Source organism: Nipponia nippon, unplaced genomic scaffold (genome assembly GCF_047370975.1).
Source record: "Nipponia nippon isolate SJK-2023a ecotype South Korea unplaced genomic scaffold, ASM4737097v1 scaffold_12, whole genome shotgun sequence".
Taxonomy (NCBI): domain Eukaryota; kingdom Metazoa; phylum Chordata; class Aves; order Pelecaniformes; family Threskiornithidae; genus Nipponia; species Nipponia nippon.
The window spans coordinates 6746124-6761376 of NW_028262313.1; the positions used below are offsets into that span (position 1 = coordinate 6746124).

General features: G+C 45.0%; 1 protein-coding gene across 6 annotated transcripts in view; it reads right to left on the minus strand.

Moving 5' to 3' along the window:
- The window catches only part of GRIA3 (glutamate ionotropic receptor AMPA type subunit 3), a 160153-nt gene that overhangs the window by 24598 nt on the left and 120302 nt on the right, over positions 1–15253 (minus strand). For all 6 annotated transcript variants that reach the window (XR_015702587.1, XR_015702589.1, XR_015702588.1 and 3 more), the window contains exon 12: positions 14898–15096. Coding sequence is in view for 3 of the 6 variants with exons in the window: in XM_087748578.1 (XP_087604704.1) it covers positions 14898–15096 (199 nt within the window). In the remaining 3 variants the exon portion in view is untranslated. The remainder of the gene's footprint in view (positions 1–14897; positions 15097–15253) is intronic.

A 15253-nucleotide genomic window follows, 5' to 3' on the forward strand; every position in this document is an offset into this window, starting at 1 on the left:
AGTTTCCTGTCCACAGCTTTCGTTGCAGAATGGGAATGAGGCAGGCAGTAGGTAAATCTAGTTCAAATTTAACAAACTTGTGGCAGAATACTGTTAATGTCCATCAGCTTGATGATCGAGACATGTTTCCTCCTCATTCAGGACAATTTAATGTGTTTTGAATAATGTAATGCTTAACAACCAGCCTCCAAACATTTCACAGGGATTAAGCCCTGCCTTCACCATTCTTCAGATTAACATGCTCAGCTAGTGTCGCTACGACGGATGGAGAGGAGCACGGAGGGCAAGATTTTATTTTAGTTATCCTTCCTGATGAGCTGAAAAACAACTGAAAATGCAAACCAATTAAAATCAGCCCAATCGACAATAGGAAATCAGAGAGACAACAATACAGCACAGCTTCATTAGGAGCTGGCTGGGTGGTGGGATGCAAAAAACGAGCAAGAGGGATTTCAACTGAGAGCAGTTCTTGGCTAAAGACGGGCTGTACAGCTTCGTTCGTCCAGCATCAGGAGTGAAGAAGCGGTGGGAGGAAAGGGGATATAAATGGGCCTGAAATGGTCCTTACGCGGGTAAAAGGAGGAATCCGGGGATTTGCCTGGCTTCCCCCTGCAACAGCAAACACTGAATAAACTGAGATGAGGACAGTGGCTCTGAAGCCACGCGGGGGAAGCGTGGCAGCCCAGCTTCTGGCGGGGACCGTGTGCTCGCTGCCCTGCACTGGCCCCGCATGGCACTGCCTCGCTGCCTCTGCCAGCCTCGGGCAGTTGGGTTTGGACAGGGGCAGCTCTGAGCCCCAGCCAGCAGCGGGACCGTGGGTCCTGCCCAAGGAGAGATGTCTCACTGGGGCTCTCAGTCAGACACCCACGGGCCAGCAGCTAAAACATGCTGCTAGCTGCTTTATCACTGATTGCCTGAGGTGCCCTCTCCGAGCACACCGACTCTGGTCTCCCGCTTTTCCAACAACCCCCTTGATGCACGTGGGCATTTTCACACCTCCTTCCCTGCCAGGAGCCGCCCAGGGCACACCACTGCTCCCAGGTGCCCGCTGGAGGGGCCATGGGGACCCCGGGGCTACCAGAGGTGCTGGGAGGTGGTGGCTGTCAGCGGCTGCCACCATCGTTGTGCCTGCGGGCAGCAGAGCCCACGTGGCAGCCGTGTGCACCTGCGCAAGCGGCAGAGCTGGCAGAGCAGGCAGCGTGGGCAGAGCAGGCAGCGCGGGCAGAGCACGCCACGGCCCAAGGCACGGCACTGCCCACGGCCGACCTGCCTGCTCTTCTTGCGCAGCTCCCTCCCGCAGAAAGGTAACAGAACCAGCCTGGCTGGCCAACACAGAGACTGCCCAAGCAATGGCAATTCTGGCGTGTCCCAGTTTCAAGGTGCTTGTCCTTACAACCTTCATCTTCTTTTAACATAAATAATACACACGCACCTGCCCATTTATATTTGCAAATGGGCACCTAAGGGACAAAAGGAAGGTAAAAATATAGCTTTACTCTTTGTCTTTCTATCTCTCAGCAAGCTAAAGTGGTTAACCTTCAAAAATTGGGCATGCACTATGTATGCTTTTGCTTGTTTTCCTCTGGAGAGTGTGCCTTTAATTACACAGATAAACCAGAATTTCTTTTCCTTTTCATCTTCTAACTCACACCAGAATATCTGTCTTTAATAAGTTCTTTCATACTCTTTCCAACTGGCCTGACTACCTAAAAGCAACTGCCAATACATCTGTGCATTGTTAATAATAACAGTTATCTAATGCGTGCCAACAGCACGCTCAGGGCTGCAAATGGTCCAAAGCAAGCACGTTCCCTGCTCCAAGGGCAAAGGGTGAATATCATCATTCATGCTTCAAAAAACCAAATTCCACTACTCAAAACCGGATCTCTTTTCAACTTTAACAAATAGCCTAAGCTTTATAGTTTGCTCCCTTCATTTAACTCTTTTGGATGACGTGGTTAATAAAAATCAGTACATTTCTATATGATCACTGCCCACCTCTGCTTCTGCCAAGTGGGATTTTCGTAATATCTTGTTATCATCAAATTAACTAAATGAGTATAGCAGTCTGATCTAGTAGAAGTAGATACAAAGGCAAGCTAGAAATGAACACAGCAGGTATTGACTGGGAAAGGTTAAAATAAAATGCATCAGGCACGTGTTGGTCTCAAAGTGGCCAGAGCCTGGCTGGGGGAGCCTGGGTGAGGACCTGGGGATGTCCTGGGAGCGGGGACCAGGGAGGTGATGGGCTCTGGCCACTGCATCCTGTTCGGTGAGTGCTGCTCTTTGCAGCCCTTCCCCTGAACTCATAAACGAGGCCAAAATAATGATTTGTGATGAGGCTTCTTAGAGAAAGGGACAGTGCCACCAGCGGAGCTGTGGAACCTGCAAACCCACTCAGAAGTGCTCGAGGGCATTTTCTGCCCCTGGAGCCGTATTTTACACCTGCTCAACGACATGAGACAACCAGTTGACTAAAGCTGGTCAAAGATGCAATGAGATGAAATGAAAGACAGTATTTTGACTAAATATTTTCCTTTTTCCAAGTTTCCAGTTGCCTCAAAAAAAAAAAAACCCAGAAGCCCCTAAAAGACTTTATGGAAAGGAAAATTCCTTTCCTTTCTAACTATAAAGCTGCAAATCTTGTGCTGAAAGAACATTTTCACCCGTCTGTCCTCCTCTGCAGACGTTCACACCGCTCCTCCCGGCCCCCGCCAGTGCCTGCGTGCCCCCCCAGGAGTCTGACACCTGCGAGAGGGGCCAGGCAGCAGGAGCGACTGTAGAGAAAGGATTTACACTCCAAAATAAGGTAAGGTCTGACAGATCTGCACTGCTGCTAGAGTTCAGCGGCAGTAAACCATTTTCCCTCTCATTAAAGTGTTACTTTTAAAGAGATATTTAGGAAAAAAGCTTAAAAGCAAAGATTTAAACCAATTCAAAGCCCATAACTGCAGTAACTCCCTATGCTCTGCAACTCCTATTTCGTTTCTTTGATATTGCTCTCAAGAAGTCTGTCACACACATTTCCCCAGGATTTCAAGGGGATATTATCATTTTTTTCTTAAAAGCAACATTTTCAGTGTTTCATCTAGGCCCTGGGACACATTAAAGCGTCTTTTCATTATCGCAGCCTTACTGCAGATATAAATAGAGCTGGACTTTGCTTTGTCAATAGTGCTGGCTTTTTTCTTTATTTGGAGATGTTTATGCAGGAGTATGAGCCACACACACCGTGCAAGGGGGTAGGCAGCTCCCTTTCTCGTGCTGAGGAGTCACTTCACTTGGCCTGTTACTAACCCGTACCTAAATACACATCGCTTCTGGGTAGCAATGCGTTCATTTTAGAAGAAGGTGCCAATTCAATCAGTTCACAATTTTAACACTGTCTTTCATTCTAATTCTCCTAGTTTTGATGTGTGGTTGGCTCCAGTACTGAAGTGAAAAATCAAACAAACCCACAGTGTGCCATAGCATCAAATGGGCCGGGCACGCGTTGCACACAGCAGAAAGGAGGCAGGTTTACCTCTCAGTTGCAGTTATTTCTTCAATCCATTCAATAACAAAAACCCAGCACCTGCAAACCTGGCTCCAGCTGAGCGGGACCAGATGCCTTGGCTTCAGTTTTGCACATCCCAAACCACCTAGAGACACACTGGAAAACCCAGCACATCTTGGACGATTCCCTGACATTGGTTAAATTTAGCTCTAAAATATCTTTGTGACTGAAGCCTTCTCCCATTGACCGAATTACCTTTCTCCCTCTGCAGACATCTGTCTCATGCTTCTGCTAAAAGTGACATTGCATCACCTCCTTCCACTACTGAGTAGCGGTGAAGCTATTATATTTGAAAGAAACAGCATCTTTCCTCTACAGTTAAAGTATGTTACAGGGCTGCCCTTTGCCCATTTTACAGCGTTTTGTCCTCTGCCACCTCCTCTGCGACCTGCGGGTCTTTTTCACAATGTCCGCCTCATGCACGCGGTTGGGATGTTTTATTAAAATGATCAAAATGGTCCTTTGTTTCTTATGACAGGCACCAGGAAATTATTTCCCAGCAGTGAAGCTCAAAATGTTATCTTATAGGTGATTATTGTTGATCACCCAGTCATAAGCCAAATTCACCCAAATCAATTTTACTTTTAAAATTAATTTATATATTCTGCCTTTTTTACTCTATATGTTTAATATACTGAGGATAAACTTTTTTACCTCTGTCTTCAAAACTGAGAGAGTGATAAACAAGCTTAAAAAAAAAGAGGGAGGAGAGAAAAAGGAAAGGTCCCCCCAGTCATCCAGGAGCTGGGCCATGAGGAAGAACAGGAGAACGTTTCATGCTGGGCAGTATCAGCGTAAGAAATGGAATGGGCATACTGGAGAGGGAGAAAACCCAGAAGGAAGCCAGTTACAGCTGCCTGGTCTCAGGGCTGGGTCCAGGCTACGTAAACTTTAATATACTTTGGAGTAGGCCAGCATACATTGAAATGCAGTAAATCCAACAGGGAAGCGCAGCAAATGGGAGCGAGACAAGTGCAAAGCGGACGGAGCATCCTGACCATGGCACGCACACAAAGGTAGGCAGAGACATCGGTAAAGGACCTAAAGCAGCAGAGCTAACACATTCCTCTGCTACACCAGTCCTACGACCACTTTATAGCTCTTTAACAAGGGAAATTTATAGCCCTAAGTCAGACAGATGTTGCTGATACAAAACACAAAGGTCCGTACTAAAAACAGTGCAGGTATTCCATCTGAATAATACATGCTGCCTTTATATAGATGCACGCCTCACTGATATGAACTTAGGTAGTTAAGTGTGAACCTTAGCTTCATTATCATCACTCATTGCTTTTCTTCCATGTGTGCAATTAGCTCTTCTACAGCAGCTAATGAATCTAGTAGCTTATGAACCATTAAAAAGCAAGTTACTAAACAGGAATGTAAAAATGCCAGAAGACTGCCTTGGTACCACCGCTATTGCCTGGCGTGAGAATCACTTTGAGATCCATCGGTTATGCAGTTGCTTTCTTGGACTTTCATTATGGCAAACTGCAACGGAGTGGCTACCGGTGACTTGGTCTTTTGGATAAGGCTTTGATTTCATGCCCCTCCGCTCCCCCGCAAGCCTGACGTTGAGTCACCCCTGCCACAGCTGCCTCTGGGAGGAGCGAGGGACAGTGGCTGGAGCCCTCAGCCCAGTGCCAGCTCTGGAGCACACGGAGGCTGGCTTAACGATGCCACATTAATAATAAGAACATGATAAATATTATTAGCAAGGTCCCTCTGCCTGAGATTTCCAAGCTCTTTACTGAGAAGGAAAAAATAGGTCTCACGAAGGCCAGAGGGCACCATTAGTCACCCTTCCCAAGTGCGGACATGAAAGCAGAGATGTCATTTACTGAAGGTCATAGGGCAAAGTCTAATAGATCAATGTCACAGCTTTTAGCCACAGATAACTTGTGATGCCAGCAATTTACTTACCTATATGGACAGAAAAATCAATCCCATCATTACATGAATCTCTTGTTTCTATTACATTCTCGGCAGAAGAAAGTAGGTCAGATGCCATGAGCATGCACAGGACGTTTCTCTTTTAGCGAGGCCAACCCCCAAATCTACCAAACTCTTACCCACAATTTACCAATTTGTGGGATGCCACAGATAGGCAAGGTTCAAGCATGCATATGTAAACTAGTTTGTGTATTTGTAGGAATACACAAATCTTTGATAACATATGCATAAATGTAAAAGAAAGGGTGAACTGGTGAAATAATAAGAAGGGTGAAATAATAATATTTCACAGCCAAGTTTGTGATGGGAGACATTGCCATGTTGGTTGGTTGTTCAAATTGATGACCTTATAACTTCTGCTTTAGAAATAGTATTTTCCTTTCCCATTTGGGGCAAATGAAGCCCAGAGAGCTGAAGGATCAGGCCCTCAAACCCCGGGGCTGCCCGCTTTCCTCTAGGATCCCCTATATCAAGATCGAGACAACCCCTGTATGGGGGCTGTGAGGACAGTTACTCTCTTTTGGAGAGAGCCCTCAGTATTTCCCCCCTGTCCGGAGCAGGGATGGGAGCGCAGCAGGGAGCTCGTGGAGGAGGCGGCGGTGGGGAAGGAGGGTCAGCGGCAGCGCTGCACGCACAGGCAGCTGGGGAAGCAGCCTGCAAAACACCCTCCAGGCTTCAGCAACACCACAGTTTTTCCACACCTGACATATACAGGGGCCTGATTAAAAAAGAAACTTTATCCTATAAAAATAATACAATATTGTAGGAGTTTTGAGGCTTTCTTCCTGTGTATCATGGTCATTTTGAAAACATGAGCTTTGGCAGCAGGCAGGTAATGTGCTGTAGCTGCTTTAACAGACATCTTTTCTGGTGTGAGCTCCGCTCATACAAACAGACAAGCGAAGAGTCGCTCTGGCTGTACCTAGACCTCGCTGACAAGTCAGTAACAGTCTGAGCAGCAGAATGTAAATCAAGATTTTAAGACGTCCTTTCCTGGCACAATACTGAACTTCAGACTACGCCTATATTCATCTCCTCGCTTTATTGCTGCCATCCATTCCTCCCCGTTGCAATACTGATTGGGAAATTAAAATGAAAGCCTTTACCAAGAGACAAGCTGTCTTTGTAAATCCTCTTGTGATTTGTGGCCAGAGCCAGCGCTGGGCGAGCACTCGCCCTGAGGAAGCGCACTGCGAGGCTGCGCGGGGAGCCGATGGGCTGGGTGGCACTGCTGAGGATGGGCACGGCTGTGCTCTGCAAGCGTGTCTGTCTGTCCGTCTGCCTGGGGAGCAGGAGGCAGCACGCAATGGAGCCAGCCGGAGGGAGGGATTACGTCAGCTTTCAGGCTAAGGGGCATCTTTCCAGCAGTGACATATTTAGCAGAGTAGTCTTGTCTGGGCAACTGAGCAGCACACCAGCCCTGCTCTGGATTTGGCCCGTAATAAATTAACAGAGAACGGCACTTCCAGCACACGATCTGAACACTGTCAGGTCTAATGAGTTTTCAGCTCCAGACAGAATAGGCCAATATATAGGCAATGATGGAGAAATCCCAGTGGACTGCAAGAGGGGATGTTTCATATTCACATCATTAGAGTTTCTAAACCTTCATGCATTTTCTAATTATGCAAAAGTAACAGTAGCAGCGCTGTGAGTAATTTATCAGCACCCATGTATTTTAAATGAACCCCTAAGAAGCATGTATTAATGTGACACAGCAGCATTACATAAAGTAGGAGAGACTTGAAAAACCAGGGTCCTCGCTGTCTTGAGCAATGTCATTATCATTATCATAGAGCTGCTCTCCAAAAAGTAGAGCATTCAAACAGCAAGTGATTTTGCCCCGAGGCGCTCTCTGCTTCGTGGTGCAGACACAGTTACGTCGTTAACCCACTGCTAGCTGCTGTGCCGGGCTTCACCACGGGCTGCACCCACACACGCTGCCTGACCCAAGGGAACCGGTCACCTCTACAGTGCCGCCGGCAAGCCTGTTCGTATAGAGATCGGCTTCTGAGCAGTACCGAGACACAGGTGAGCTGGAAAGCCTAAACCACAAACACAAGTAGAGCGGATAGACAAATGCCATCTGTTATTGAAGATAAAGGAGAGATTTATTCAAATATTTGTTATTAAGTGTTGACTGAAAGCTTTGTTGAATCCTGGCTTGTCTGCTAAAACGAGTAAAACGGTTCAGCCACCTTAACCCCGGTTCCATCCAAACATTTCCTTTCCAAGGCGTGGATGGTGGGTGAGCCATTAATTTTAGTTCCCATAAGGGTACATTTTCCTCTCCAATGCATAGGCTTAAAGACATTAGATCGCTTCATGGGAAACCATTTCTTTTGTAATTATGTCACATTTGATTTCCTGCTGTCTTTAACACTGCCCGTTAGTCACGTAGCAGAAAGGAGGTTCAACAGATTAAGAGAACCCCCCCACACAAGTAGACCATCTATCATTCATGCAATGGAGGGGCTGTGATCTCTCTGCGCACATACATTCACCTTTTAACATTTGTGCACACACCCACCTGTATCATACAGGGAAGGGAGAGAGGATATATGGGTGAAAAAGTTTTTCACACTGTGTTGAAAAACAATTAAACCACAGTAATTTTTCTGATTAGTTGCTGCCACGTTCCCTATCAAAAATCTATACAGCTGGTATTTGAAGCTATGACTTTTCTGTGATGTTCTCTTCTTTAAAGTCCATAAATACAATCGCACTTCAATATTTTTGTCAGGCATTTGCTATGATGACTGTGTTGTTTTGCCCGATGCCAAGAACACAGAAAGCTTAAAACTGCTAATCATAGTTTTATCCAAAGGCAAAAGCAAAGCATTTGTATGAATGCTGTGCTAGAAACAAGTCCTTCATCTTCACTAGCAAAATAAATTTTGAAATTAAAAATCAAAAGAGTTTAACTACAGATGAAATCCTTAGCGCTGCGTGCACAGAGTTCACTATGGTGTTTTTAATAGGCTCTAATGATGATCTCAATATCGTTTGATTGCACAGAATGCATAAAAACCGCACAGCAGCTATTGGTTCATAATTCAAGGCTTTTCCTTACCTAAACCGCTTGCTGGTAGAATTTATTTCCCTTACCTCTTGTCTTCATACAACCTTATCATCAGAGGAAAGCAATGAGCTCTTTATCTTATAACCGGGTGTAATATGCTAGTGCTTCAGAACGCATTACGGTCATTATTTCTCCCTCTCTCCCTAATGGGTCTGGGATGGTGCCATGCTCCTGCCTGGCTGCCTGCCGCGGGACCAGCCTCAGCTGCCACAGCCTGCCCTTACCGAGGGCCCGGGAGGGACCGTCACAGGGAGCCCTCTCTGCACGCTGCCGGCTGGGGTGGGATTCAGCTCTTTGGAGCTGGGAGGGACCCGCCGGTGTCACGGGTGCCACTGCAGCCCCACCTCGTACGGCCCCTGATAAAGCCCTGCCTGAACAGGAGTGGAGGTTTTAGTTACCCCAAGTGCTTTTAGTGGAAGGTATTTCAAAATCCTTTTGATGGGTTTAAGGAATGTTTTTTTAATTTCTAAGGAATTTGGGGTCAATTTGTTCATTTGTTCTTTCACTGTTTTTTCAGATAAATGTTTATTTTCTGCTTTGGTGCTCATCTGTCTAGTGTTTTTTTCTTTTCTTGTGAACAGATCATTTTCTGTATTGGCTTTAGTTTTATCAGCTAAACAAGTTGTACTTAAAGTTCGTTTCAAGAGAGACCTCACCAGTCCCCTTACCATATTTACATGCTTTTTCTGGTATGTGTTTCCATGTCAAAGCACCCTTCCTCAGCATGGGCAACCAGAGCTGCAGACAGAAATGCAAAGCCTCTTGCCAGGGCATCTCGTGCTTTTCTATCTGCTCTTACTGAACTATTCAGACTTGATGAAACCAAGAAGGGAGAAAAAAGGGTACCACCTTAGGGGCCATCCTTACCCTGGCTTTCCATGTCCTAAAAATTGTAGCTTTATAGCATATTTCATGTATATATGAAGTCCAGAAAGGCCTCACATCTGAACCTGGTTTGGAAAGAACCACTTTTTGGAAAACTGATGAAGAGAAATTTCAAGTGCTAAATGTGCCCACAAAGGCATAAAAGTATTGCAAAACATTAATTAAGAGCAAAATATTATTGAAGTGTCTGGGCAGGCTATCCAAGTGCAATGAGAAGTGAAGCCTTTACACAGGAGGCACAAGGAAAGCACGTGCAGACTCCTCGGTGTCCTCAAGTCAGATATCGCTCCCATGTGTCCTGAAGTAACGGAGACTTTAGCCTTAGCTGTGAATTTTGTACCATGTTGCAAAAAATTCCTAAAAATAGTATCTGAAGTATCTAAGCTGTGCTTGAATTTGACTCCTCCAGGCACTGATGCTGAAGTCCTTATCGACAGCAGAAGCAATGTCAGTGTCAAACTCTCTACGCCATACTCATGAACATCAGTGCCAGGTAGGAGTAACCAACTGTAAGAGCAGGAACCATCATGTCCAAAGGATCTTTGGCCTTCCTACTGAAACTGCTAACAGGCCCGGCCACTAGTGCCACTTCCAGGAGAAAAAATGAGGAACTGACTTCAGAGCAGCAAGTCATTTAATCTGAGGCACGGGGGAGCCATTGGATAGTAGAGTCGTTTTGTCAGGGACATCCTTGAAACCATTGCTGAGAAAAATACAAAGTTCCACAATAAAATATCAGTCCTTTGAGGCCTCCTTTGTCTTCAGTTTTAGTTAACAGTGATTAACTACATCAGTAATGGTGTGATATGAGCCACCTTCAATTTCCCACAAAAGGGAGAACGACCTAATGCAAGATCTTGCTAAATGTTACCTGCCTCAATATTTCAACCTATGAAGTCGTCACATCAGATCAATTTTGAGGACTCCTTCTGAAATTTCAGGCTTTCAGTAAAGTGTACTAGCAGGTCAGCTGTGTTTGCCAATGATCAAACACATACTTGCAAGTTATTTTACAGAAGTCTCTTAACACATCTGCTGTCAATTAGAAGAAACCACCAGAAATTCAAGAGTAATTTATATTTCTAAATGTCTATGTCCTGGTTTCGGCTGGGATAGAGATAATTTTCTTCCTAGAAGCTGGTACAGTGCTGTGGTTTGGATTTAGGATGAGAACAATGTTGATAACCCACTGATGTTTTAGCTGTTGCTAAGCAGTGCTTACACTAAATCAAGGACTTTTCAGCTTCCCACGCTCTGCCAGGTGCACAAGAAGCTGGGAGGGGGCACAGCCAGGACAGCTGACCCAGACTGGCCACAGGGCTATTCCATACCACATCACGTCATGCCCAGTATATAAACTGGGGGGAGTTGGCCGGGGGACAGCGACTGATGCTGGGGGACGGGCTGGGCATCGGTCAGCGGGTGGTGAGCAATTGCATTGTGCATCACTTGTTTCGTATATTCTTTTATCATTATTATTTTTTCCCCTCCTCTGCTGTCCTATTAAACTCTCTTTATCTCAACCTGTGGGTTTTACTTTTTTTTTCTGATTCTCTCCCCCATCCCACTGGGAGGGGGAGCGAGCAGCTGTGTGGTGCTTAGCTGCCGACTGGGATTAAACCACGACAGTCTAGAAACACGTTCTGCTTCCACTGAAGTTCAAATACAGCCAAGCTTACATAAGAATTACTAATTGGTTGTAAAGGTCATGCCTTTTGAATATATGCATATTGGAGGTCTGAAACCTATTAGACTGTGGTATTATACTTAGGATCAGTGCTGAATTTGGATTAAATGGTGTTATATTGATTTGATGAGCTGCTCAGATATGCTGAAGCTTTAATTGAATGTTTTAGAAGATGTTAATTCTAACAGATACACCCTTAAAAGTAGTAGCTTAGTGATTTGAAATTGCTTTCTAGTACAGGCCTTTGCTGGTTTTCAAGAAAGAGAAAGAGGTATTTTGGAGTCCTTAATCTGAGACTGTATGTTAATAAATATCTAAGGAGAGGTTCTTTCTTTTCCTTTCCAATATGGATGAATGCCCTTTGAAAGCCAAAAAGGAATTGATGTAATCTATTGATTGCCATTTAAATGCCTTTATGAGCTAATTAGTGCAAAATGTAAAATGTTTCTGAGCAGAAACAAGCAACAACCATGAAAATGCAGGAAGGTTCATTTGGCTCTTAGATATACTGGGGGGACAAATGCCCTGATGCAAAGAGTCACCAAGTGACAAGTGTGAACAGTGCCTCCTGTGAAACTGTTATAAAAAATAGGCTCTCTTGTTATAACTGTGAGAGCATGTCACGCCAACAGCAGTCGTTGTGCACGCTTGAAGCAGCAATAGTGTATCTAGCTTTAATCTACATAGCTGGGATAGCGTCTATCTGGGAGACACTGCGATGTTTAGGGAAACAGCCAACACCATAAAATAGGTCACTAGCTGGAGTCTGCCCAGGTCTGAAGTGGCTGAAAGTCATTACCATCTGTTCATCTGAAATGAGGTGCTGGTTTCGTTCCAGTTCCTACCAGACAGGTATCCACACTGTAAAAGAAACCTTCAGAAGTGACCCTGGTTGAAAATGGGGTGGGCAGAAAGGAGCCATGGACTGAAGGCTCTAAAGGAGCTCCTTCTAGCACACGCAGACAAGACGGTGGGTATCTGAAGCTCACTGACGTGTCGTCCCTCTATGATGCATTCGGAGGCAATTTTCCCTTGCTGTTGTCAGTCTGGCACCTTTCACTGGCCAACAGCAGCCACTAAGATCAACATCTGACTAACATCTTTGAGAAACATTTTAGCTTTGCAGCTCTAGGAAGAGATATACCTATATAAGCTTCTTTATGGGATCTTGGAAAGACTCTGTCCTGTGCCTTCTGTGTGAAGTCATGGCCCAGCTACAAAGCCAAGTTACTGTTCTGGGTGCCTCTACACATGTGCTGACCTCCTGCTCACAGCCAGGTCACTTCTCCCATCTCTAGGGAAGATTTAGCTACCTCTCACATGCCACAGCAGAGTGTGTGTACATAGGATTGCACTAACTTGCTCATGTAGCCATCCCCTCAGTTAGAAGCTTCCTTTCTTACTGGATAGATGATCCTGACCCACTCAGCCAACTGTTGCTTGAATTGGTTAAATGCTGGTGGGGAATGGGTGGAGGAGGAGATTTCCCTCACAGAGGGAATAAGCATCACATTGTACCCCAGAGAACTCATGGCTTTTTCTGACTCAGACCACTATCACTCCCACTGATGCTCTAGTAGTAGTGAGAAAAGCACTTACAGGGAGAAAAGTATCCCAAACCACAGAGCAGGCATAGTCTGCGCAGCAGGCGCTCAGGAACCAAGTGTCCTCTAAGAGTTATTTCAAGTTTCAGCCATCATTACCATCTTATTAAGTAGCTAATAAAGACTGTACAATGAAGTATTTATGTGAACATATGCATTTAATCTAAGGCAAAGCTTTTGCCCTTCTCAAATCAACTGAAGACGACTCTAATTACAACAGTTTCATGGCTGCATCACTCCATTCAAATTAATTACTCTGCAAAAGTTAATACAACTGAAATTATGTTGTGTGCCTTGAGAATGCCGAGGAGAGAGAAGCACCTCTTAGGGCCCATTCTCCTTCCCACTTGGCCCACCCGGATCACCAGAGCAGGCGTTACGCCCCGCTCCACTACCACTGGGGCTCTGCTCTCCTCCTTCCCCATCCGACTCCTCTCCCTGCCTGATGGAGCAGGCGGCTCCTGACAGATCATCCTCATTTACAGCCCCACTTTCTCCAGCACCAGGAGAGAGTCACAGCTCATCTCAAGACTATTAACAGCACAACAAAGTATTCATACATTTACTAGACTTTGTATCCTTTCACACGAAATACTCATTCCTTTGATCTCTCGGTGAGAAGGGATTTCCTTGCTATGTCAAACTATTAAGGAAATGAAGAAACACCCCCGTACAATCCCTCTTTCTGTATTAACAGTAACAAGATATTCAGAAGATTTTTTCCCCCTAAGTACAGCATAGTGACTGTAAACAGCACCAGTATTTCTAATCCAGTTGTGCTACCACTTCTGACAGGTCCACTCAACTCATTTTTTGCTCTGCAGATAATGCTGCCTCAGGCTGATAATTACACAGAATACAAATTTTTACACACTTAGGTCACCCTCACAAGGTCAGTGCTTATCTTACAGGATTTTAATAAAAACAGAAGCCGTTGTGACGTACCTGCCACCACAATTAATTAAGACTATTGAGTATCTATTTTTACATAAAGACATTACATATAACTAAGGCAGAGTACAAAAGCTTCATAAAATACCTTTGCATTCACTTCCAGCTTTACATCAGATTTATACATACACGTAAGTGGGTGTGTGTGGTCACGTATTGAAATTTTAAGCAAATTCAAGGAGCCATCAGTATTTAATCGGCCTACAGCAGCAAGGCTTTTTGGCTCCCTCCTCCCTCACACTTGCACCTGGTCAGTATGCCTGACAGGCAATAATTAGTCCTGCAGCACTGACCACTTTTCTATACAAAAAAATGTGGGTTTGAATGGCATCTGATTGGCACTGCTGAGAGAGAACCAAGAGCTCCCTGAAAAGGCTGAGCATTTCAGTTCGCCCTTGGAAAGGCCAGAAATAAGAGCTTTTCAGGTCGCAACACTTTTAGATACATAAAAGTGGTCTGAGGTCGTATTTAGAGTTTTTAATGACCCTCACCAAACTCTCTGCAGTTCAGCTTGTGGCTTGGCAAGTGGAGAAGGAAAGGATGATCTTAAATAAAAGTGTATACTCCCTCCTACCCCCAAATATTGCAAACCCAGCATTTCCCTAACCAAGGTGAATACACGTCAGTGTTCTGGGGTACAGATGTTCCACCCCTGACTGATACAGCCACAGCCAGACGCTGGCGAGCAATGAAAACATAGCAACAACAACAGCAGCAATCAAGGCACCATATAGAAACGAACAGCAACACTTGCCTCCCATCCCCGTTCTCATTCTGGCAAGTGAACACTGATGTCGGATGGCATTAATGGCTGCCAGCTGGGCAAACAGAGCAAGTAGGTCAAGAGCATCACTCCTCCAAGAGTTTTCTTTGCTAAATATTGTGCTAACGACTGCATTATTGCTCATCAGACTGAGGTTCTGAAACTGGTGTTGAAAAAAACCTTCCCATGATAGCAGAGGTCCAGTTTTCCATCTTGAGATGTTTCAGGTTGAGCAAAACCACTCATTTTTGACAAAATGTGTTTTGATATTAAAATCTGCACTTAGGCCTGTCCCGATTGCACAAAGCAGCTTCCATCAGAATAGCTATTACAGTTGGGTAGAAACAAAAGACTGAAAACCGTATATTAGGCACTTACAGTTTAGAAAAGCTCTAATGGAGATTTAACAGACTTACTCTAAAGAATTCTTTGGTTGAGCCTGAATCCAAAGTGCCATAGGCTATTTCGGTTTGTTTAGCCAGGTCCTCTGCGCTCTCTATGGGAGAAACCATCCTTTCCACCGTAAGGAAGGCAGCAAGATTAGCAGTGTAGGAAGAGATAATGATGAGAGTGAAGAACCACCAGACTCCTCCGACAATTCGCCCTGAGAGAGATCTATGGAAAAACACACATCATCAAATTGCTTTGAAGACATTCCTTGTTTTTTTTTTTTTTATTGAGGAGAAATTCACATGCACAACCCTTTTGTTCAGATCCTCCAGGTATCTGTGTGCAGGCGGACTGTGAGCCAGCTCCTGATAGCCTTCCTCAG